Source organism: Myripristis murdjan, chromosome 5 (assembly GCF_902150065.1).
Source record: "Myripristis murdjan chromosome 5, fMyrMur1.1, whole genome shotgun sequence".
Classification (NCBI taxonomy): Eukaryota; Metazoa; Chordata; class Actinopteri; order Holocentriformes; family Holocentridae; genus Myripristis; species Myripristis murdjan.
Genome location: NC_043984.1, coordinates 602,732 through 629,343, shown reverse-complemented (window position 1 = coordinate 629,343; position 26,612 = coordinate 602,732). Strand labels below are relative to the sequence as shown.

Below are 26,612 nucleotides of genomic sequence, written 5' to 3'. Positions count from 1 at the left end.
CAGGAGTTGGGTGAGTTCACCAGGTTTCAACCATGTTTCTACTAAAAATAAGAAATCCAAATGGGAAGATAAAATGAGCTCATTTAAAATGAAGGTCTTGTTTGAGATAGACCTCACATTTAAAAGGGCCAGATTGCACATGGAAGTGGAGAGCGCTGGGGCTCTTCATCAACGGGAGGGAAAGCGAGGGGCACAAACTTATTCTCCAGCTGGATGTTATGGTGAAGTGCACGAGAGAGGCGCCTTCCTCTCCTGCCCCAAGCAGGGACCAGGGCTCCGTGTCCGAAGGAGTGGAACTGATAAGGGATTTAGGCTTTGCCCCCTGCCGTATCCAGGAGTCGCCGGGGACAGGGACCAGAGGAGGAGGGGAAGCAGCAGCGGCGGTGACTACGACCGAAGGAGAAGTAGTTTCGGCGGGCTTGGGAGCTGCAACAGGACAGGAGGCAGATGGATCAGTGACAGTGAGTGAAGCACAGGGGGAGCCAGCTTGTGCAGGGCTGAAGGTAATGGTGTCCATTAACATCTCAGCTTCACGGATCCGGTACAGTGTGGAAATTCGTCCCTCCAGCATGGCAATCTTCTCGACGAGGCAGGAGCAGCTATCACAACCGGAGGGAGAGGTAAGAGGAGCCATGTTGTGTGGGTGATACCTGTGGGAGAGAGATAGCAAGGAGGCCAGTACACGGGCAAAAGAGCACTCTTATATGATAGCGATTTGGTGTGGCAGCCGCTAGCAGAGGGGTAGCGGGCATTTACACGCATGGGTAAATGCCCGCTACTCCGAACGGAGCCCACAGCGCTGGAATGGAGTTGTTGCAGTAAGTCACGGCAAGGACTGAGCAGGGCATTGGGTAGTGGGACTTACCGGCATGGGCCCAGAGCTGGGCCCGCTGTGGAGATCAGGCTTCAGCGTTAGGCAACAAACGGTCGGTAATTCTTGATGGCAGATTGAAAGCTTTAAGCATTGATTGTGGAGGAACGTAGCTACTCCGGTTGTGTGCTGAAGAGCTTAAAATCTCGAAATCCGTGCGCGTGATGGCTAAAATCGTTCTTCGGGTTAAAAGATATAGTTGAGGATAACCAAGATCCACAAGTGTATCAGCAAAAATGTAGCTTAAAACTTGAAAAAAAGTAAAATTATAACAGAGCTTCTGGTGGACAAACCACAGCGCCGACTGGAACCAGTTTAGGCTTGGGGGTGGCGTGACTCAGGAGGTAGAGCAGTTGTCTGGTATTCGGAGGGTTCCTGGTTCAATCCCCGGCTCCTCCAGAGTGTGTCAAAGTGTCCTTGAGCAAGATACTGAACCCCTCACCACTCCTGATGGACAGAAAGGCCATCAGGAAAAAAGCCATCAGTGTGTGAATGGGTGAATGTGAGGCAAACATTGTAAAGCACTTTGAGCAGTCAGCTGACTAGAAAAGTACTATAGAAAGGCAGTTCATTTATCATTTTAGGGTCTTCTGTTTGTTTTTAAAGCCCTGACTGGACTGGCCCCCTTCTATATCACAGACCTTTTAAGGCCCTACACTACCTCCAGGTGCCTGACATGGGTCTCCTGGCTGTCCCTCACTAACTAACTAACCCTAACCCTAAACTTAAACTCAGAGGAAACTGTACAGTTGCAGTCACAGCCCCTAAACTGTGGAACAGCCTGCCTTCCTCCATCAGATCCATCTCCTCTGCTGACTCTTTCAAATGTCGACTCAAAACATCTCTTTATAAACGGGCGTTTGAGCCTTCTGATCTTATTGACTACTACTATATTGTGTTCATTTTTTTCATGTTGTGTTTATTTCTCTTGTTAATTGTTAATTTTTATTATTATACTATTGATTTTATTATTATTTATTATCATGTTTGTTGATTTCAGCTCAGCTTTCAACACAATCTCCCCCATGAAGCTGATTGGAAAACTGAACACCCTCTGCAACTGGATACTGGACTTCCTCACAAACAGACCCCAGTCAGTTCAGATTGGCAGTCTCTCCTCCTCCATTCTAGTGCTCAACACCGGAGCCCCCCAGGGCTGTGTGCTCAGCCCCCTCCTGTTCACGCTGTACACCCATGACTGCAACCCCCGACATGGAGAGAACTCTATTGTGAAGTTCGCACATGACACCACCATCATTGGCCAGATCTCCAACAATGATGAGTTTTCATATCGGGAGAAAATCAACCATCTTGCAGAATGGTGCTCAGACAACAACCTTCTGCTCAACGTCAGCAAAACCAAAGAGCTGATAGTTGATTTTAGAAAAAAGGAGGCAAAGACACACAACTCTGTCTACATCAATGGAGCTGAGGTGGAGCAAGTGAGCAGTTTCAAGTTCCTGGGAATCAACATAACAGAGAACCTGACATGGACAAAAAAAGCTCAGAAATGGCTGTATTTCTTAAGGAAACTTAAGAAAGCAAAATTCCCACGCCAAGTTCTTGTCAACTTCTACAAAGGAGCTACTGAAAGCATCCTGACTGGAAACATCACAAACTGGCATGGGATGTGCACAGCCCAGGACAGGAAGACTCTGCAACGAGTGATTAAAACTGCCCAAAACATCATTGGAACCCATCTACCAAGCCTCAGTGATATTGGGGACGTGAGGTGAGATCCTAAAAGACAACACCCACCCCAGCCACAGCCTGTTCACCCTGCTGTCGTCAGGCTAAAGATACAGAAGTATTCACTGCCGTACCACCAGACTACAGAGCAGCTTCTTCCCTCAGGCTGTGAGACTACTAAATGCACCATCTGCACTCCTCCATGTTTAATAATTTTTATTTTTTATACAATCAGTTAATCAATCAAGAGGGAACCACATTTTAATTTCATTATACAACCTGTTGTATAATGACCAATAAACTTCCTTGTATCTTTGTATTATTGTTATTATATTAGTTTATTTCATTTTATTCTATTTTAAGTCAGATTTTGGTTTTGTACAGCAGTTTGGTCTGCTGTACAATATACCATATTTACTATATATAAATTAATTTGACTTGCCTTTGACTTGAAGTGTGAGTGTTTCTACCCAAAAATAGGTTGCATATCAACATTTACAGTTATAGTGGATTGTGGTGAAGCCTGCATCAGTTTTATGTGACTTAACATTAGCACATGCACGAACGCTACCTCATGTTTGGTCGTCAGTTACTTTAGCAACCTTTGCTTGCTGTGTTAGCTTTGCTAGCCACCAAACTTTCTTGGCTGTGGTTAGCAAAAGGGAATGGTTAAGGTTAAAAAAATGTTTCATGGTTAAGGTTAGGAAAAGATAAGCCCTAGCTATAGCAATATCAGCGATCTAATAGCTAGCTAATAGTAAATAAATGGAATCCTTATGATTCTTGCTGAATCCTTCTGACATTAGAAAGCTCTTGCTTGACATGAGATTCACAGCGATTGTATTGTAGTCCTCATGATTGTGCCATCCACCACCTAACCTGCCTCCTAATATGGTGTTTTTCACCCACTTGATGTAGAAAAATCATGCAACTTGGAAACATGACATTTCAACGTGTGTTAATTGCACAAATGTAAAATGCCAACATGTTTTCCTGGTGACTGGGCTGAGTGCTGACTATGTAGCAAAAGAAACAGTTGTATACTTCTTATACACTGGCTTTGACATCCGTGTACATACCAAAATTCCCACTGTGGTACACACACAATGGTGTGAAAAGCAAATGGCATGCTTTCAATATATTGGATAAAACATGAAAGCTTATTTAAAATCTTAAAGGGCCCGTACCAGTGATTTTGCATGTTTAGCATCATGTCCACAAAATGTATATGTCATATACAAAGCAAGCAGTCATATTTTAACTTAAGCTATCCTTTTTTCATCACCATAGGGAAATGGTGATGAATAAAGTTCTCTTTATTTCAGACATTCTCAATATTTGGAGTAGTGGGAAGCCAAAGTGCAGTGCCAACTCCAGTGGAATACCAGTACCCAGGTAAATGGCACTGACAGGAGAATGAAACTAACATATACATATGTTTTAGGATATTTTTCCTATCCTTTAACCAGGCAATGGATCCCATTAATTCCACTGTGGTACAAAAATGTACTGTCTGAAACTTTCTTTATCCCAACATTCCATCACCATAACAAAGTCAGCCACTTTAGTTTTCCCTAGGAAACTGTGTGCTTTACACAGGAAAATATTAGTTCTGTGGTTTTGAATAGTGATGATAGTGTTTTTTTTTTCCCAGAATGTTTTTTTACATTGTAAAATGTGGGTAAATTGCAGTAAACTGGCTAAACATTCAAAATCACTGGTATAGACCTTTTAAAGGAAAATTATTAACAGCATTTCTGTTTACAACACATCAAGCAGTTTCAGTTTGTCTTTTCAAATATCCCTCCTAGCTACAGTGCATTCAGAAAGTATTCAGACCCCCTTCACTTTTTTCACTTTTGTTATGTGATATTTCCGTTTTTCCTTTTTAATAAACTTGCAAGAATTTCTAAAATTCTGTTTTCACTTTGGCATTATGGGGTACACAGTGTAGATTAATTAGTAAAAATGAATTTAAACGATTGTAGCATCAGGCTGCAATATAACAAAAGTGAAAAAAGTGAAGGGGGTCTGAATACTCTCTGTATGCACTGTATACAAATGAATAAGGCTTACTTGTGTAATTTACACACCTAAGTACAAATATTTCAGTTCAATTCAGTAATAAACAGTTATGGTCATCATAAACATTTGTAAAAATGACTCACACTAGGACAAGTAAGTAGATGAGGAAAAAAACCCAAAACTATAGCAGAGCTACAAACACACATTCAGCAACTCTGTCAATTTATAGATGCTGTGATAACAAGAGTTATTCCTACATTCAAACAGCATAAGAAAACATTAGATATGAATTCTTGCAGACAGTCCCAGAGTTAAGAAAGGACACATCCTTAACCTGTAGATACTGACCAAATGTTCTGTCTTATGTAAGATGACTTATGATGTCTTGCATAATCTATCAGTGATAATGAAGCTGGGTTGGGATCACTGTGTCTCAATCAGTCAGACAGTGGGGCCGGGCAGAGATCACTGTGACATCATCACAGTCCAGTTCATCACAGTACTGGTTTGTTTCACTATTTTTTTTTTTTTAATAAAATGTAGGATGTCATTTAGTTGAAGTGGACAAGACAAAAGACTACTTAACAAAATACCTCTTGGAATGTATTTAAGATCACATTTTTGAGATATTTAGCATAAGATTGTAAGATTAGCCATTTTTCAGGAAAAGAAAACAAACTCAATTCTCCCTACTCCCTTTGATCTCATGCATTGCACCCTGATTAGAACGTACCTAAACAGGAGCACAAAACCATAACTCTCCACCAGCATACCGATGACTGGCCAGCGGAACAGCACTAAGGCCACACCTCCCAGGAAGAAGAAAGAGCCTCGAAACTTATACCTTTGGAAGAAGAACTGGGCTGTCCTCTGGAAGCCAATAATGAATATCAAACCAGTCAAGAAGAGGATCTGTCAGAAAGGAAATTAGAGCATAAAAGAAACACAAAATTAATCTGCACTGCACCTACATATCTTCACACTTAAAATCTTTCACTCTGCTTTCAGTACTAAAGACCTTCTTATTCAAACTTTTATATCTGGGGATCTCAAAGTTTTCTCAGGCCATGTCCACACTAAATAAAATAAATTTGAAAATGCAGCTTTTTTCTCCATTCCAGCCTTTCATCCACACTAATGCCCCTTTTCCACTAGTACCTACTCAGCTCGACACGGCTCGACTCAGCTCGACTCTACTCGCCTCGACACGGTTTGGTTGGTTTTCCACTAGAATTGAGTATCACATCTTTGTGGGCGGAGTCCTGTGGAGTCGTCATAGGCAAGGCGGCCCGGAAGTCCCTTGGCGTCATTTGTGTGCGACACATACACAGCGCAACAATGGAGGACATTGGAGGCGATGGCATACCTGCTGCTCTCTCTATGGTTTTTTGTCGGCGTCAAAAGAAGAGAAGCGAGCCGGAGAAGGCTGCGGGCGGCGTGGCGAAACGCCCAGGAGAAGCACAGGAAAGTTTTGGCAGCCAAACAGCGGTATGACGAGGAAGACCGGAGGAGACAAGCTAGACGACGTATGAGGGTAAGCTAATGCTAGTTCGCTACAGTCATTGTATAGTCCCGTGTACAACGCTGTAATGGCTGAAAGATAGTGATATTAGGTAATAAAATATGTATGTATGTTGCAGATTGCTCTCTTGTCGCAAAATTATCGCCGCAAACCGTCGGTCTGGGCGTTCAGCTGAGCCTCCCAGTGGTGGGATTCCATTGTTCCCGGCTTCACAAACGCACAGTGGGTGGAGAACTTCAGGATGTCTGAAGAAACGTTGGGCTTCCTGTGCAACAAATTGCGTCCAGCTATGGAGAGAGAAGACACCACTTTCCGGGAAAGTGTGCCCCTAAAGAAGAGAGTTGCTATTGCACTGTGGAAGCTTGCCACCGGCTTTGAGTACAGGAGTATTGGCCATCTCTTCGGAGTCAGCGTCACAACTGTGTGCAGGTGTGTGCAGGATTTTTGTGCTGCAGCAGAAACATTGCTGGTGCCTGAACAAATTCGGCTGCATGATGAAGGGAGATTCAGAGACATGGCTGCCCATATTGAGAACAGGTGCGGGCCCCCACACTGTGTGGGTGCTATTGATGGCTCCCACATACCCATCATAGCACCACAACACTACCACACTGACTATTTTAACTGTAAAGGCTGGCATTCCCTAATCCTCCAAGCTGTTGTGAATGGAAAGGGCAAGTTTTGGAATGTTTTTGCTCGACTGCCGGGGAGCCTTCATGATGCCAGAGTTCTGAGACTGTCCCACGCTGTGGGAGTTAGCCAGCCGGGGAAACCTCTTCCCTCCTCACACCAGGAACATCAGCGCGGTGACTGCTGGCTATTACATCCTTGGCGACTCAGCTTATCCCCTGCAGAACTGGCTCCTGAAACCATTCCATGACACCGGACGTCTGACAGCAGAACAGCACATGTTCAATCACAAGTTCAGTCAAGCACGGGTTGTGGTTGAAAATGCTTTCGGCAGGCTGAAGGGAAGGTGGCGGTGCCTTCTGAAAAGGAATGACTGTGACACGCAGCTGGTGAAGTCCATGGTGCTTACGTGTTGTGCTCTGCACAACCTGTGTGAAGAGCATGGGGAGTCGTATGAGGCGTCATGGGATGCACCTGACACAGCAGAATGCGAGCCTGTGGCGGCAGTGGCTCAGGGTGTGGAGGAGCAGGGCAGAGATGTACGGGATGCTCTGATGCAGTACTTTTTGAACAATGGCTAGAAAAGTATTTGTTGCTTTGTTACCAGCATTGTTTTGGTTATCTTCATTTTTGGAATGTATCTTGCTATAGACAAATAAACTTTCATAGTTGTGAATGCTGTTGTTTTGTTTTATTTTAAGTTATATTTATACTATTCAAGCTTGGTAAATCTGTGTTGGTTTGGTTTAATAGCTATGAACTAATAATACATGTTTAATTCCCACCAGTTTCTTGACAGACAAAATAGGAAGTAATGACGCAATCACATAAGTAGTACAAGTCTTTATTGTTAAAAAAAAAAATAACACTGTACAGAGGAGTTAAAGTATAAACAAATAAATTACAGGGGGATGGGGATCAGACTGTCCGGTTGCTCATAGCCTGCACCAGCTGGCCCAGAACACCCAGGAATGCTTGGTTGAAGGCAGCGGTCTGGGCCATTTCCTCCCTTGCCAAGGCCGCCGCTTGCTCCTTTGCCTCACGGGCGTCAGTGAGGAGCAGCTGCATGTCCTCGCGTCTCTGTGCCCGGCTCCGCTCCTCATCAGCCTGCATCTCTGCAAGTACTTCTGCGAGGTCCAGTCTGTGGCCCCTCTTCCTCTTGCCTAAACGAAAGACAGAAATGGGATGTGGTCAGCCACCAGTCCATCCATGTGCAGTCATGGCCACTCACTTGAAATAACGATAAAAAAAAAAAACGTGTTGTTACTGTTTCTTACCAGTAATAGCACGCTGCTGTGACTGCAGCGTGCTGGAGGTCGACGGAGTTGGCGTCGTTGCCCGAGATGGTGCCGGTGTCGACGCTGCTGTTGGCGCTGGGGAGGGGGCAGGAGAGCTTGGGGGATCTATGATGGAGGTGGCATGTTCCTCGCATGTGGAAATGGGTTCTAGAACAGAAATAAATACATATTAAGTACACGTGAAGCATGAAAATGTTGTTGCCATGCAGTCGGTAAAGCAGACCACGGAGTCAGCCAAGGCCGGATTATCCAATGGGAATTATGGGCACAGGCCCAGGGGCACCCGGGGCACTCATCTGTCACCGGGTGCGGGACTGTGAGCGCTCAACTAGTGCAACAGCTGGAGGGAGAGAAGCGGTACTGGCAGGAGGTGCTGAGGCGTGTCGTGGCTTTCATTCAGTTCTTAAGTGAAAGAGGGTTGCCTTTCTGTGGCAATGATGAAGTACTTGGATCACCACACAATGGTAACTTTCTTGGCATTCTGGAGGTCATTTCTCAGTTTGATCCTTTCCTTGCGGAACACATGAATAAGTATGGACAGAAGGGTAGGTGTAGAACATCCTATCTTTCATCCACTATATATGAGGAGTTGATTAAGCAAATGGGCGACAAAGTGAAAGCTACCATAGCTGCAGAGATACAGCATGCGAAGTACTTTTCTGTGATTGTGGACTCCACTCCCGATCTGTCAGATACTGACCAACTAACCTTCATTTTTAGATTTGTGAATGAAGAGGGAAAAATAATTGAGCGATTTGTGGGCTTTGAGCAAATTGAGAGTCACACAGGGGAGAGTCTGGCCAATACTGTAATGGCTATACTGGACAGTTTAGGCCTAGATCTCGCAAATTGCAGAGGCCAGGCTTATGACAATGCAAGTAATATGGCGGGACGTTATAACAGGCTGCAGGCTCACTTGAAGAACAAGAACCCATTAATCCATTACATACCCTGCACAGCACATTCTCTCAATTTGGTGGGTGTCAACAGTATAGAAGGCAGCTGTCAAGATGCAAGTCATTTCTTTGACCTCATGCAGTCCATATATGCCTTTTGTGCAGGTTCCACTCATAGATGGAACAGATTATTCAATAATGCAGATATCAAGGTAGACATGACATTGAAATTGCTGTCATCAACACATTGGAGTTGCCGTGCAGATGCATCTAGGGCACTTTGTGTGAATTATACGCAAATACGTACACAAGACAAAAAAGGTTGGGAAACACTGATTTATGGCACAGTTTTGGAACTGTGTCTTAAGCACATTCAAAGTGACAAGCATTACAAAAGGCAGACATGGATCTGATGACTGCTGTTCATCTGTTAGAGTCTTTGAGATCATGGGTTGTATCACTGCGGGACCAATTTGACCATTTTGAAAGAGCTGCAAAGAGTGTTCCTGGTGTGTGCCAGTCATATCCAGATGAACTGCGGAGGGCCAAGAGGCGCGAAGCACTTTCAGATGAATCTACAGAGCATGAAGTAACACTGAACGGCCGGGAGCGATACCAGGTAGAAACGTTCAGTGTCATCATTGACAAGCTAAGCAGCTGTTTAGACCACAGAATGGAGGCATACAGGAACATTAATGACAGGTTTGGGATTCTACTGAACATGGAATCTGAGGATTTGCCCACTGTTCGGAAACAGGCTGATGCACTCTGTGCCTCGTAGCCTTCTGATTTAGATCAGAACCTGGCAGATGAAATCACCCAGTTAAGATGCTTTGTACAGAGCGAACAGGATAAGTCTCCTCAAAAACTGCTGCAGGTGCTCTTGAAACATGGTCTGCGATCAACTTTCCCCAATGTGTTTGTAGCCCTACGTATTTTTTTGACGCTCCCGGTCACAAACTGTGAAGGAGAAAGATCATTTTCACAGATGAAGAATTAAAAATGTCAGGAACTTGGACTTTGATGAGATTGTGACTGAGTTTGCAAATAGGAAAGCAAGAAACAAGTTTTTCTAAGAGCAGAACATCAGACAGACAAGGGGAGAGACATCAACAAGTGTGTGTGTGTGAGAGAGAGAGAGAGAGAGAGAGGACAACCTTTTATCATGAGAAAAGGAGAAGAGAGTAAAGTGGTGGAGATCTTTAGACAGATGGACACAGAGAGGCAGCCCCTGAAGAGACGAGGAGGAGAAAAGGACCAAAGACCAAAGCACTTAGAGACAGGAGTGTCTCCAAGAATTTGTGCCCAGGGGCCCCTGCCCTCTTAATCCGGGCCTAGAGTCAGCGTTGATAAAAGGCTAACTAGCTAGCTCATTGTCTCGTTAACAGGCTAACTTGCTAACTCATTGTGTGCTTACACAGTTACCTCTCAAACCATATTTGTTTATGGGCTTGTTGGGCAAAACACTCACCTTCCTCGATCATGCTCTCCAGCAAAGCGTGGCCGAGTTGAGGCCACTCTCCCTCCCGTTGCTCGCCGGTCGGTGCCCGTAGATGGTGTCCATCTGGCCAAACCACTTCCACTTTCTCCGGTTGGACCCACTTCTGCCGTTGTGGTCTTTTATGGCTCTGTAATCGCTCTTCAGGTTTTTCAGCTTCTCCAGACACTGCTTCATTGTCCGCAGGTATCCATGGGCAGCCATTTGCTCAGAGACCTCATGATACACCTTTTCATTTCTGGTAGCACCGTCCAGCTCCCTCTGAATTCTCTCGTCCGCCACCAAACACAAAAACGTCTCCACCTCCTCGTTTGTACAGGCGACAGGTTTGCTTGCCATAATTGTGTGTTGCTTCAGTGTTGATAAATAAACACGGGACCTCGCTGTTGCCAGTCCTTTTAAAAATGCCGGGTGTGTTTTCGTGAAGGAGTCGCGCTAGTGTGTCGTCACTCGCTGTCCAATCAGTGGCTTGCACGGTGCTTACGTCACATTTTCGGCTCGACTCAGCTCGCTTGGAACCCCAGCTGAGTAGGTCCCAAAATGGGACCTGCTAGCAGGTACTAGCGCCTAATGGAAAAGCTCTCAAACCGAGCTGAGTCGAGCCGAGTCAAGCCGAGTCGAGCTGAGTAGGTACTAGTGGAAAAGGGGCATAAGCCAGCATTTGTTCCGCACTCCACATTGTAGAACAGATGTTGCAGTAGATCTGGGCCAGGGCCCCTGCCCCAAGGGGGAATGGGAGTTTGACTATCCAGTCTACAAGTGCTTTGTTGATTTGGAGAGGGCTTACGGCTGTGATGACCAGGAAACCTGTGAGTGGTGTTGCGGGAGTATGGGGTACCTGGTGTGATTATTCTTCTTTCTGCTCCCTTTCATTCAAGATCTGGGAATGTTTGTATTTATATTAAATTGTTCTTTTCTTTTATAAATGAATGAAATAAATAATAATAATAATAATAATAATAATAATAACAACAACAACAACAACAACAACAACGACAACAACAAATAATAATAATAATAATATTAATAATAATAATAATAATACTGCAGGCCATCCGGTCCTTGTATAACCGCAGTGAGACTAGATCAATTCTCCTGGTTGGCCTGGGAACAGTGTGGGATTCCCAAGGAGGAACTGGTGGATGTGGCCAGGGAAAAGACCATCTGGGCTGTGACCCAGTTCCGGATAAGCGGCAGAAAATGGATGGATGGAAGCTGGAGTAGGGCACTTTGTGTGTTTTCAGGCATTTCAGTGTGGACAGTGCACTTTTGGAAAATGGCCTAAAAGGTGTGAAAATGCGAGTGTCTTATAAGTTGATGGAGGGGCAAAACAGCATTTTGTGGACATGGCCTTAGTTTTTCAAAATGAAAACCATGTTTGTGACAGACTACAGGCTACCAATGGTTGCACAGGGCTTCAGCAGGACTTCTTTTTCCTTAGAAGTACAGAAATTATAAAGGCTCTAACTTCTTATCCGTTTCAGTGCCATAACAGCAAGCAAGCTTATGTCAGATCTTTTGATGCCACTGATAATTTCAGCAGCCATGCATTAAAATACTATGTTTTAGAAATAGATGCTATCAGATTTATTACAATGATGGCCATTTTGAATCAAGTCACAAGTCACAGGGTGGGAAACCATAAATACTATATCTATCTATCTATCTATCTATCTATTTATTATTACTTCTTATGGCATATTTGTTTTCTGCTAAATGCCTAAGCATAGTTAGTAATTATTGCTTTTGGATATCAAGTGGGTACTCTATAGAAGATTACTCACATTCCCAAATGCCAACAAAACAGAGTCAAAGTACAGTAGTACACCAAAGAGCAGGAAAAATAAACCAAATCCTGTCAGACCAATGCCGATTTCTGAAAGACAGACAAACAAGACAAGAGTGAAAGATTATGATTACGCACAAGGTAGTACAAAATATCTCATTCTAAATGATCTGATTTATTAAAATATTTTTTTCATTTTCATTTTTAAGTCTTTGTAAAGTCCACCCTCTAAATATGGAGCCACTTTCAGTTCAAAGCAATTCAGCTCTGGTGTAATTGTAGTGTTTTACTGGGAGGTTCAAACTCTTTTTGATCTCATCTTCCACCTCTTGAATCACTTATCACTACTTTTTTACCCCGTTTGTTACTCAGTGTATTACAGTTTAATCCAGCCCCCCTTATCAAAGTCACTAAGTAAAATATTTTAGTTTAAAGTGCCACATTAATAATCACACAAGGAATAACAGTCTGAGAGGAAAGCACTTACTCTGAAACTCTGTGATCGCCACCATGGTAATCCCTTATTTCTTCTCTCCTCTCTTACTAGCCTTCACCTTTTCCACTATAATGCAATCTCACTCTTGAAATGAACATGCTCTGTGTCACAGAGCATGACCTTTGAGCCTGGAGCTTATAGACTTGTGAGGTAAACATTAACCAGAGAGCCTGGAGATATTGGGGACTGGTGCACACCCATAAGTGAACACTGAGAGGTATCAGCCATTCGAACTACAAAGGAGCTACAGGATAATAATAATAATAATAATAATAATAATAACTTTACTTGTATAGCACTTTTCAAAACACACAGTTACAAAGTGCTTCACAATAAAATAAAATAAAATAAAATAAAATAACAATATAAAAATAATAAAATACAATAAAATACAATAAAATTTAAAAAAGATAAAAATAGAAGTGAGGATAAACAAAATGAAATTACAATAAAACCAGAAGGGGTCCCCATAAAATAGTAAAAGACCATAAAAGACAGAACCAGCAACTAAGAAAAGGCCAAACGGTAAAAGTGAGTTTTAAGAAGGGATTTAAAAGATGACAGAGAGTTTGCCTGCCTGAGGCCCTCCGGCAGGGCGTTCCAGAGTCTGGGGCCCCGGACAGCAAAGGCACGGTCACCTCAAGAGACCAAATGAGAGTAAGGGACCTCCAGAAGGGCCCGGCCAGAGGACCTCAGACTACGGCCAGGCTCATAAGGGGTTAACAAGTCTTGGATATAAGGAGGAGCCAGGCCGTTTAAGGCTTTAAAAACAAGTAACAACACCTTAAAATCAATTCTAAAACTCACAGGAAGCCAGTGGAGGGCAGCTAGAACTGGTGTAATATGGTCACTTCTCCTGGTGTGACTTAAGAGTCTGGCGGCGGCATTCTGGATCAACTGTAATCTATGAATGTTATGTTGGCTGATACCAGAGTAAAGCGCATTACAATAGTCAAGTCTGGAAGAGATCAGTGCGTGAATGATAATCTCTAAAAGTGCGGGGGAGAGGAAAGGACGGATATTCGACAGCTATCTTAATGTGGCGAAGCATGTTTGAACAACCTTGGTTACTTGAGCATCACAGGATAGATTCGAGTCGAATAGGAAACCAAGGTTGCGAGCCTCTGTGCACAAATTATCAGAGAAAGCTCCCAGACTCGAGGATATATCATGGACACTGCTAGAGCTGGGGCCAGAGGGTGTGATAATGATCATTTCAGATTTCGAGTCGTTTAGCTGGAGGAAGTTGTTGTACATCCAGGTTAAAAACACTGACAAGCTCGTCAACAGTGTGACTTGTACTATTAACAGATTCCCTATATTTCGTAAATGCTTGGCAGAAAACTGGAGCAGATTGTAAGTTAAGGGGGCGAGAGTGGAACAGAGACGTAGGCTTGGAGTCAAGAGAGAGAAATGGAATCTGGAACTGCAAAGCATTGTGGTCGGAGACAGGAAAATCGATTTGATTTATCTCACCCAAATTGAGACCACTGGAGATGACAAGGTCTAATGTGTGCCCCTTGGAGTGGCTGGGGAAATTGACATGTTGGGTGAGATTAAAAGAATCTAAAAGTTTAATAAAATCAACAGCAAATGGAGAGGAAGAAGGACAGCACACATGGATGTTAAAATCGCCAAGGATCAGGACCCTGTCATATTTTAACATTATGACAGATAGCAGCTCAGAAAAATCCTGGATAAAACCTGAGATTAGCTTCGGTGGTCTGTAGATTAAGACACATAAAACAGGCAAATTGTTTCTGATGATAAAACTGAGAATTTCAAACGAGGTAAAACAGCCAAATGAAACTGGAGAACACTTAAAAGCATTTTTGTGAATACAGGCAACACCACCCCCACGACCTGATGGTCTCGGCTGATGGAAAAATAGATAATCAGGGGGACAGGTTTCAATGAGGGGGGCGTATTCATCGGGACATAACCAAGACTCTGTGATGATAAAAAAGTCAATGTTATTTGATAGAATAAAATCCTGACAGATAAAAGACTTATTTCTGAGAGACCTTACATTGAGTAAACAGAAGAGAGTTGAACTTGTAGGGTGGATTGGAGAGATGGAACTGACATCGACAAGATTGTTTCTGCGACAGTGGTGAGAGGGAGCTAAAAAACCACCCTGTCTATTTGACAATAAAACCGGGATAGGGAAAACCGAGTGAGCCACAGCAGAACCCGCAGTGACAGGTGTAGCATTAACACACATAGAAAGTGGATGCTGGGGTGGGTCGTGCTGTGCAGAATATCAGTCCAGGCTAAAAGCAATAAAATTAGTAAAATTATGTTGCAGTTCTCTAGTCCCATTCCTGTTAAGATGAAGTCTGTCCTGCTTAAAAAGGTCTGGCCTGGTCCAGAAAGAGTCAAAGTTGCTGATGTACCCGATAGAAGTGGCTGTGGAGTAGTTATTCATCCAGTTGTGTAAACTAAAAAGACGACTGAAGCGTTCTGAATTATTGGACATGACAGGGATGGGGCCTGAAAGAATACATCTTTTGCCCAAGCTTTCAACTGTGGAGACTAGCGATTCCAGCTCGTAGTGCAGTTGAATGGAGTTCCTAGCCATGACATCATTGCAGCCAGTGTGCAGGATGACAGTGTGTGTGGAGGGGTGCAAATCGAGGAGAGCTGGAATAAGTTCAATAAAATCAGAGGATAGACACACACACACACACACCTGATTTGTTAGATTAACCTCAGAATTCAGAGAAAAAGTCAGAATAGTGAGAATAAAATGAGGGTAAAATGCAAAGGCCCTAACAGGCCCCAAGAGAGTGAACACAAACAAATTAAAAGTTCAAGGAGAGCTTGAGACATGCATCAGTTCACAATTAAAGATGATTATAAAAATACAGTTCAAGATGAGGATGGACCTGGGGAAGAAAACAGGGACAACCATGAGTCAAAGAAAAATGTTATTTTACAACGACTAAAGCAGTTAAAATGCCAGTAAAATACACACATTACAGTTTTTCTCCATTGGTTTGGCTCATTTCTTGAAACAGAAATGACATTCTTAAAATAATGTAAGAAGAGATTTATTTTTGAGGACATATTCACCAGATTGCCTTATTTTGTATTGTTTATTATTTTGAGTACACAGAATTTAATTAATGGTCACTGCATTTATAAATATTGTGTTCAGTTGTTCAGTTTTTCATTTGGAACTATATGGTGTGGTGCGCATTGCGTGCAGGTAATTTGAGTTGTGGTTAGGATTGGCGGAGTGATGCATAAACTGGTGAGATGTCATTTTGGGTTGTGAGTTGTCGGTTGTCCTGCTCTTTGCTCCGGAAAATAAAGTGGTTCGAGTGGCATGAGAGAAGTGGTCCCCGTGCACTTACTGCACCCACAGCCCTCCGATAATTTAGACAATAGGTAAGACACCCAAAAACTCTGTCTTACAATAACATGGACAAAACACCAAACCTTTTGGCAATTGCTCACAACATACTGGAACTTCTAATTCATTTCATGAAATTGCAAATGTCTTAGTACATGTCTCAATGTCTCAGTACATCTTTGCAAATGATTTAGTACAGTTAGCACAGTTTCCAAGTGAATAGATCTTGTTGATCTAAACTGACTGTTGGGTTCTCAGTCTAATGGTTGTTCTCTCCAAAACATGTCAGCATCATTTCATCACATGCACAATAGTCTGTTCAATTGTCAAAATTAGTCAAGAACATAATACCATGACTAATACCATATATGAATCTCTTGGAACATTTGATAAATTGTTTATTTTATTTTTTTTTTTAATCATTTTTTTTCAGTATAATGAAACTGGGATCCACTTTGTCATCATCTTCACCTCCAAACCACAGCAGAAGTTTTCTTTTGCAAATGTGTTCATACCTTTTCATTGGATTCACACATTTTTCACGCTCTTTTGCACAACACTTCTCACATGTGTCGTTTACATGGCCCTGACTCCACTGACTTCACTGTGGTAGTCAAAAGCAAAACATCTGTTCACAGTTGATAGAAATGACCTGCATCACTGTGAAATCACTAGTGCACCTGCATCACTGCCCTTTCCAGAAAACACCATTCACCAATCAATCAGTATGCACCTACAAAAAAGGGCCTATAAATTGTATTCTGTATTTTTTTTTTTTCAACTCCTTTGAGTTTTTCTGTGTAATACTATATGTGAATTACAGTATTTCAGTTTTTCCATCAATACAGTCAAATTTCACCTCAAAGTCTTTGAGTTTGGATGCAGTTCTTTACTGTAAGTTCACATTTGAATGTGCAGCTCACAGGAGAACCTTGTTCAAACTGACAGCTGTATTTTGTGTTCTGCTGTCAGCTGTGTATAGTAGAGCTGACTGAAGGAATCTACTCATTTGGTCAGAAGTTGAGTTGTTTGAAGGAAATATTGGCTTTTGCTACTTGCTTTACAATATTTAACTATGTAAATTGTCAAAAAAAATATGACTGCAATACACAGAGGAAAAAGTAAAGTGGAACCTGCTCAGACTGAAAAGGGTGTGTTGCATTTTGGTGTTGAGTATGAAGTGAGTGACTGGCTGGATTTACTCACCTGACTGCAAGTTGTATTGGATGGTGACAAAATGTGCTTTTTCTGCATGTTTGAAATGTTTTGTCATGGTAAGAGCCTTTTGCAAACAAAATGTGTTATTTTGGAAAAGCGCCTCTCATTAGGGTTATGGATTTACTGTTTTGATACCAGGGTTTCTGAGTTGACAGAGGAGGTAAAGCGATTGAAAAAAACTGTAATCGTTACAATTTCCTTGGCAGTATGAGTGCAACGTGTAATGTCAAACCTTGGAGATTACTTTTACCGTAAAATCTTTTTTTTTTTTTTCAGTTTTATAAACAATTGTGTTCTGTTAGCTAGACAACAACAACAAAAAAAAAATAGTACAGTAACCACTGTCAGTGAAGGACTGGGCTAAGACTGAGAGGTGGACATGAGGGATATTTCAAGGGTCCTCTGCCATAGTGACAAAACATCTAAACATTTTGACTTGCAGTGCTTACACAATGCCAAAGGGACAATGCATTTTGGGGGCACTGACTATTGATATGAGAAAGAAACTTCATTTTGACACATGAGTGAACTGTTTTGGGAGAGATAAGAGCTTTTGCAGGTGAACCATGGTGTTGTGCTGAACCATCCAGGTTATTTTGGCAAAAGCACCAAGAGTGTTGAGAACGTCCGGTCTGTTTCAAGAATTGAGCCAAAGCAATTGAGAAGGATCTTTCTCATTTTGGGGGCACTGACTATTTATATGGGAAAGGAATTTAGTTTTGAAGCATGAATGAACAGTTTTGGGAGAGATATGAGCTTTTGCAAGTGAGCTATGGTGTTGTGCTGAACTGTAAGACTGTTTTGCCAAATGATCTTGAAGTTTTGAGAATGTAGTTTCTGTTTCAAGAAATGAGCCAAACCAATGGAGAAAAACTGAAAAATATGCGCTACTGGCTAAAAGAAAAGAAAAAGGCAGAGTGTCTACTTCAGGGAGATTCTTTTGCAAGCCCAGGAGACCTCAACATGTGTACAGCAACTACACTGCAATCTACACAGCATAGAGTGAAAGGAAAATCCAAATTCAAGTGACCACCACCCTTAAGCCTACCACACAGCATGCAAGGAGAGGGGGTCCCACGAGTACTCCCCACAAATCTGCCCACTGCCTTGGGAAAAAAAAAAAACAGAACCTAAACAAAATACAATAAAATTTACAACTAGGTTAAAAAGGACATCCTACAATACAATACAATTCAGTATTTTAAAATCCAACGTCATAGCCCTAGTAGAAAGCAGAGGGCCACTGGTAAACAATAGAAGTGTTGGCAAAAACAAAACCCTCCAACACGGGCCAGACAGCAATGAGGAAACTGGACTCGGGCAAAGCAGGAGTCTGGTATAAAAGCTTGCTGAACTGGGGGCCCTGCACCAATATAGATGAGTGGCCTCACTGTAACTCATGCAGGGGATGGCAGGCTGTGTTGGTTCCTCTTCAGCATGGGGCTACACAGCAAGCATCAATTGAGATCACCCTGAGTTCAGCTGCACCGCAACTCTGCACAAACAAAGCAGTCCTCCCTGCAGCTACCAGGCCTCAAACAAAGAGAGGCACTGATTGCCCTCACCTTAGCTTATAAGGGCAAGGATCTCCCTAACCCACACATTTGTCTTTTTGTTTTTGTTTTTGTTTTGTTTTGGTTTTTTTGGCTCTAAAAATGATATCAAAGAGGATCAAATCCCACCCTCCCAGCCGATCCCACAATTGAATCAATCTTGTACACAGATGATGTAAACCAATCATGACATCAACACAGGTAATAGAATAAACAATGGCAGAGAAAAAAAGCAAGGGGACAAGAATTAATAATAAGAATAATTATAATTATTTAGTGGCGCCTTTCATGACACTCAAGGTCACCTTACAAAGTAAAATACATTAAAACAAGTGCATACAATAATACACTCACCTGCAAACAGATGGGTTTTGACCCTAGATTTAAAAAGTGCCAGTGTTTTGGTGTTACGGAGGTCAGGGGGGAGTGAATTCCAGAGTCGGGGGGCAGAGTGTAAGAAAGCTCTGCCTCCCATGGTAGTGAGGCAAACAGAGGGGACAGTGAGGTTGATGGTGGAAGATGATCTGAGGGTGCGGGTGGGGAAGCTAATGGGGAGTAGGTCAGAGAGGTATGGGGGGTCCAGCTTGTGGATGGTCTTGTATGTGTATTGGATGCGGTGAGTAATGGGGAGCCAGTGTAGCTGTTGTAAGACAGGGGAGGTGTGACAGGTAGATGGGGTCTGGGTAATGATGAAGTTCTGAACCAGCTGAAGTTTGTGGAGTGACTTATCAAGGAGACCGAATAGGAGGGAGTTGCAGAAGTCAAGCCGGGAATTGACTGGACTATGGACCAGAATAGCAGTAGTGTGTGTGGGGTGAGGGAGGCGTGGAGACTATTGATATTGCGAAGGTGAAAGTAGTCAGATCGGGTGATGCTAATGATGTGGGCTTGGAAGGATAATGTGCTGTCAAGGATGACACCCAGACTCTTAACCTGTGGGGAGGGGGAGACAAATGAGCTGTCAATTTGTAGAGAGAGACTGTCAGTTTTGGATAATGTGGATTTAGTGCAAATGAGGAGAACCTCGGTTTTATTGCCATTTAATTTGAGAAAGTTTGATGAAAACCAGGATTGAAGCTCAGATAAGCAGTCAGGAAGGGAAGGCGGTGGGAGGGTGGAAGTGGGTTTGCCAGAGAGGTAGAGTTGGGTGTCATCCGCATAATAGTGGAAATGGATTATGTATTTACAGAAGATATTGCCGAGGGGGAGAAGATAGGTGATGAAGAGTAGGGACCCTAGGACGGAGCCTTGAGGCATGCCTGTGACAATAGAGGATAGATGAGATCTGAATGATTTCAGTTGGATGAACTGAGTACGGCCGGAGAGGTAGGATTTAAACCAGTTTAAGGGAGTGTGAGTGATGCCGATGGAGAGAAGTCTGCTGAGGAGGGTTGTGTGGCAGATGGTGTCGAAGGCCGCACTCAGATCAAGAAGGACAAGTATGGAGGGTAAAGCGGAGTCAGCTGCCATGAGGAGATCATTGGTTATTTTTAGGAGTGCAGTTTCTGTGCTATGGAGGGGACGGAAGCCAGACTGGAACTGTTCATAGAGGTTGTTATGGGTAAGATACTGATGGAGTTGGGTAACGACTGTTTTTTCCAGTATTTTGGAAATGAAGGGCAGATTGAGATGGGATGAAAGTTATTGAAGTCAGAGGGATCGGCACCAGGTTTTTTCAGAATGGGGGTGATGGAAGCAGTCTTGAATGATGTGGGGACAGTACCAGTGGGGAGGGAGGAATGGATGATGGATGAGAGGCAGGGGACCAGAGAAGGGAGGCAGGCTTTCACCAGGACTGTGGGGAGAGGATCTAGTTGACAGGTGGATGGTTTGGCGTTACGGATGAGTTCAGAGCATCACAGTTAATTTCCTTAATGTTACGGAATGAGATGGAACGTGGGAGCTTTGTAGTGGAGAGAGATTCACAGTAAATGAAATGAGAAAATGGTCAGTCACAGTAAGTTCATCAGCTGTACAGACAGAAGGGGTGACACCAGAACAACAGACTAGGTCAAGAATATGACCTTTAGAGTGGGTGGAGAAGTTAATGTGTTGCTGAAGTCCAGTATTGTCAATGTGTATATTGAAATCACAAAGCAACAAAATCATTTAAAAGGTCTGTGATCGGTTTGGGGGGCGATAAACAGTAGCGATAGTTGTAGGAATGTGTCCCGAGAGCTGACACACAGTGGATTCGAACAAGGTGGATGCAGCAACAGACAGCTGCAAGACTTTCTACTTCTCGCGATAGATTGTCGCAAGACTGCCGCCACAGCTGGAGCCACGAGGTTGACATATGTAAACAAACCCTGCAGGAGTCATTTACTTGGGAAAAGTCATTCGGCGGTTGCCACGTCTCGGTTAGACATAAAAAGTCAAGCTTACCGTCTGTAAGGAGGTCCTGGATGAGATGCCCCTTGCTCGTGAGTGAGCGGATGTTCAGGAGACCTAAGTTGACAGGGGTGACATTGCCATTGACAGCAGGGGTAGCCGACCTAGCTAGGCAGGCTAACATGCTGCGGTCAGCAGACTGGCTGGTGCTACATTGAGGTCGTCGGTGGTTGGACCATATGGATGGAATGGCCTTGGAATGAGTTGTCCTCTCGGAAGCTCCTACAGGACCCACAGTGCATGTATCTCCGGCGAGGCAGAAAAGCGATGTCTGGGAGGTTGAGGCTCAGTCAGATGGAAGCGCAGCCAAGTACTGGAGGAGTCCTGTTACAGGTTGGTACACAACCAACAGGAGAGCCTGGACAAAAACGGACAAGATGAAGACCAACCAAGGTAGGCTTTAGTCCATTAAGATTTGCGTAGGTTGTGTTACCAAATGGCCAGGAGAGAGAATCCAGATCAATCAGCTGCGAAGAGTTGTAACAGCAAACTGCCGTTAAATGGGTTAAAAAACAAAACAAAAAGACAGGTAAAAAAGTGACCGACGAGCAGCGGCAGCCAACCGCGCCAGCGTTCACTCAGAACCGGAAACTGGTTAGTATTGAATACCACTTAGGCCCACAACTAATTTGGGTTGCAATGGGGCTACAGTGCTGGAGTTTACTGTTTCCCTAATGCTCTACCTGGAGGCTGAAGAGGAGGCTGCCCAGCTGCGGAGGAAAATCTGGCAGAGGAGAGATAGGATACAGCGACGGACGGAAAGACATGCCTTGGTAGCATCTGTCTCTGGCTTTGTATGTTCCCCCAATCATTATGCTTTCTTGTTAACCTATGAACCCATTCATAGTTTACTAAGTATACCTAGATAGAAACTAATGTAGTTTAATATTGTTGAAAGCCTGTATCCATAGGCGGCGCTAGGGCATCGGGGATGGGGAAGCTAAAAAAAACAAAAGCAGCAGCCAGCAGCAGCAGACTGACGCTTATAATAATAAAGGCTTCATCTTGCTAACATGACCCAATGAACCCTATTTAACTGAGCATTACACTCAAAATTCCAATAATAGTTCATATAGGCTAGGCTGATATTGCTAATGTCATCAAACTGAGATGGCGCAGCAGAATAATTCAGGCCCGGACTGTACATCGGGAGAACCGGGAGAATTCCCGAAGCGCCGGCCTGTCACTGGCCTGCTGGCCTGCCTGTCTTTTTTTTTTTTTTTTTTTTTTTTTGGACAGGTCGCCGGCCAGGCCAATCAGCTGTCATGCCGGCCCGCTCTCCGGTTGGCCTGTCCCTTACAGAGGGACAGGCCAGGCCAGGCCAATCAGAGGCCAGCAGCCTGTGACAAGATCAAGACGTGATTGGTTTGTTTTGATTAACACCCGCCCCAACAGTCCGAGCACGCTGTAAACATAGGAGGGGGTGTGGCGACTCGCGCGAGTGTGTTGGACTGTGGAGGAGAGCGGAGGAGGCGGAAGGAAAGGTTTAGTGATTACATTGCAGTTGATAAATAAATTTTTCCATGGACCCCAATCCAAATCCGGGGAAAAAAAGAGGAAAGGTGGGGCAGAAAGGGAGAGAGAGAAAAAAAGAAAGGCACTCGAGGAAGACGCTGCCAAGTGCCTCAAGTTGCCCTTGTTATTCAGCCCCCTCCTCGCTGTCGCACCGTCAAAAAAAAGTGATGCTTCAGCAAGTGAGTTTTCTAAAACACACTGGTTTTTCTCAGTAGGAGGTTCTTTAGGCCATGTACACTCTCAGTTATAGTTGAATTAACACTGAGGATTAGATTTTACACGTACAGTGTAGAAATGTAGGACCTGGACTTGAAATTCAAAAGTTTTGAAATTAAATAAGGATTGAGGTTTTAAAATCACTGATTTACAAGCCATATTTTTTTTACTGCCTTTGAGATTAATTTTTTTGTGGTGGCAGAATCGAGTGCCTTGATGCGCCGCATGCTGATTTTGTAAGGCAAGTTTTTTACACTCATATGGAGTGGCTATGTGACCTCAGAGTGAATGTAAGAAGTTCCAATTTACTTTATAAAAAGCTTTTTCTGCATCGAAACTGTGGCTGTTGGTGTGTTATTGAGAGAAGTATAGTGGATTAAGTTGAATAGTCTGCGTAGGTTGGATGATGAATGGGATAACTGTTTCAATTCATGATGCCAAAGCTTTACTGATAATTTTTGTGTCTGTATTGATGAGAGATAGGGGGCGATAGCTTGATGGAGAGGTTTTAGGTTTGAGTAGAAGAGAGATTGCGGTAGTGTTCATGTCTATGGGAAGTTGGATTTTTGTTTAATTTCAGTTGTTAATCTATTGAAAATGGGAGACAGGATATTCCAGAAGTGTTTGTAGAGCTCAGCAGGGAAGCCATGAGGACTCCAAACAGTCCAGTGCATTTGCTTGGTCTGTGGTTAACTGAGGTAAATCTTCTTGTTCAGGAAAGAATCAATGTCTTCTTGGCTTAGTTTGCATGTCCATGAATACAGGTTGGTGTAAAAATCCTTGAAAAATCCTTTATGAATTGTCATCTGTTAGAGGATTTGCAAGAATGGGTTAAATTCAAGGTGAGGGAGATGGGGGCATGGTCGCTGATGATAATCAGGTGCATTTGTATATATGGAGGGCACACAGTTGACCTTGTGATCTTCCATGACTTCTGTGTAGATCAGTGGTTCTCAACCTTTTTTGAGCCAACGCCCCCCTGTACATCATCGAGGTTGCTTACCGCCCCCCATTAAATATCATGTAGTTTGGACATGTTTCCTTAATATTAATTGACTATAATCTTGTTTTGTAGTTATAATTAGTATTCTTTTTAATAAAAAAAAAAACCTGCACTTTACAAATTGACAGTTTTGACAAACAGTCTTTACTGAGGTGTTGCTTAATTACTAATCGCTGCCAATCAGAAACTGTGGATTAAACAGCAGCCAATCAGAATGATGAAAAAAAAGGGTTTGTTTCAGGGCGGAGAACAATAACAGCATTACAACATTTACTGGACTAGGATAGCCTATAACAGCCTGATTTTCATGGAAATGAAAAGAAAGGGTGGGGGTGAGTGCTACAGGGGCTCAGTGTTTGAAATGGTAAACTCAGGTGTGCTGCAGTCATAAAGGGAGATCCCGAGGCACTCTGGAGTGTGAATATTAAAATCCTTTATTCAAGCTGGGAGACCCGACGCGTTTCGATAGTTACAACTTCATCAGGGGTGTGAACATAGAATACACAGGTGCGTATTTAAAAGGTGAGGGGTGGTCACAAATACTTAAAAACAAGAAAATATCATAATCCACTTTTAAAAGACCTCTACTGTTGCCAGTGTACAGACTCAACACCTCAGATATAATGGGAGTCTATGGGGGAGACAGCTGGCACTCCTGCCTCGTTAAGTGTCACCGTTTAAAAAGTTGAAGCTACTTTGCTTTTGTATTTACATTTTTCAAAGCAAAACTAGTTTTCCTACTACTTTATCCTGAATTTATGCATGTGGAGTCAAAACTGTCTCTCTTTCTCTATCCATCCATCCGTCTATCTGAACGCTGAACTGAGCGGAAGACAGAAACCCCGCCGGCAGTATCAACGCTACTTAGCAAATGACTGAGTCACATCACAGGCCACAGGCAGGTCAGGGTCGCCAGATACTGCGACAAATAACCCCCACAGTCTGACTTGTTTCCCTCACTGTAAAATCGGGAGATTAGCAGGAGAAATTACTGACTGGGAGCATTGCGGGAGGTAGGGTTAAAAATCAGACTCCCACATGAATCGGGAGAGTTGGTGTATGATCCAAATATACAATGCATGTATGTATACATAATTGCATCATATATGTGCAAAACAAATACATCTGCCACATATTTGTCAAGGTATTGGACAGTACTGATTGACAGGTTATTGTAACCTACTCGAGCTTTACAGAGCGGATGTGACATCATTGAAAAGAGACTTACCTGTGTGTAGTTGAGAGCTACCGCGCAGTATATTATCTGAGTCCAATGTTTACAGGCTGCTGCAAGTTTAGCAATAAAGCATTTGTTCTATTGGTTCATATAAACTGTTTCGGCCTACAGTTTATTATGACATGGTGTCAGAAGTGTCTTAGGAGAGAGGACCGACGCAATGGCGAAGTTTAATCCACCGGAAAACTTCAACTTTGAGCGACCGGGAGATTGGCCAGCCTGGCGACAGAGATTCACCAGGTATCGGTCAGCTACAAAGTTGGCTGCAGAAGACGGAGAAGTCCAGGTTAGCACGCTTATTTACGCCATGGGCAATGAAGCGGAGAATATCTTCAAGTCGTTTACTTTCGCTGAAGAAGAGCGAGACGATGATTACGACACGGTGCTAGCTAAGTATGACGCCTATTTCATACCGAAAAAGAACGTTATACATGAAAGAGCATGCTTCCATCAACGTGTGCAAAAGCCAGGAGAGTTGGCAGAATCATCGTCATCGTGATTTTGGAGAGCAAAAAAGTGAACACATCAGGGACAGATTAGTCGTCGGCATCCGCGACAAGGAACTGTCTAAGCGAATGCAGCTAATGTCCAAACTCACTCTAGACAACGCAATACAGCTAGTGAGACAAGCCGAGGACGTCGCACAGCAGATGAGCCAGCAGGAGCAACAAGCGTCGCTCAACGTCCAGGAGGTGTCACATCGGCGGCCGTGGAAGAGGGGCGGGAGACAGCCGGTTAAAGACAAAAGTGGTAGGCGGGAGCAAGCCCACTCTGGAGACCCAAAATGTCGCCGGTGTGGTAAAGAAAAACACAAAAACCCCGCCAAATGCCCAGCATCAGAATCTGAGTGTAGAAGATGTGGGAAGAAAGGCCACTGGGAAAGACAGTGTTTTTCTAAGTCAGTGAGAGAAGTCACTCATGACAGTAAAGGCAGTGAAGAGAGCTTTTACCTGGGGGCAGTGAATAAAGTGAACCAAGGCAGTGCAGATCATTGGACAGAGCAGATAATTATAGGACACACTCCAGTTAAGTTCAGAATTGACACAGGGGCTGACGTTACAATAATGAACCAAAAAACATTCAGTGCTCTCAGACCAAAGAGACAGCTAGTAGAGTACAATGGGCCACTAGACAGTCCGGGTGGGGCCCTGGATATAATGGGACAGTTTACAGCCAGTACATTTCACAAACAGAAGAAGTACATTTTTACCATATACGTAGCAAGGGGGCCTACAGTCAGCAACCTATTAGGCAGAGAGACAGCAGTGGAGATGGGGCTGGTTAGAAGAGTTCAGCAAGTCAGGTCAGCTGCAGGGGAGCAGGGGACGCTTAAAACAGACCCTGTTAAGATCCACCTGAAAGATGGAGCTGTGCCATATGCCGTACACACAGCCAGGAGAGTTCCCCTAC

At 43.4% G+C, this 26,612-nt stretch overlaps 1 protein-coding gene across 1 annotated transcript in view; it reads right to left on the bottom strand.

Moving 5' to 3' along the window:
- golt1a (golgi transport 1A) overlaps window positions 1-12,727 on the bottom strand; it is a 29,602-nt gene extending 16,875 nt beyond the window's left edge. The window contains exons 1-3 of the mRNA XM_030051409.1: window positions 12,703-12,727; window positions 12,214-12,305; window positions 5,319-5,497 (exon numbers count right to left, since the gene is read on the bottom strand). Of these exons, the coding sequence (XP_029907269.1) occupies window positions 5,319-5,497; window positions 12,214-12,305; window positions 12,703-12,727 (296 nt within the window). The remainder of the gene's footprint in view (window positions 1-5,318; window positions 5,498-12,213; window positions 12,306-12,702) is intronic.
- Window positions 12,728-26,612: the final 13,885 nt, after the last annotated feature.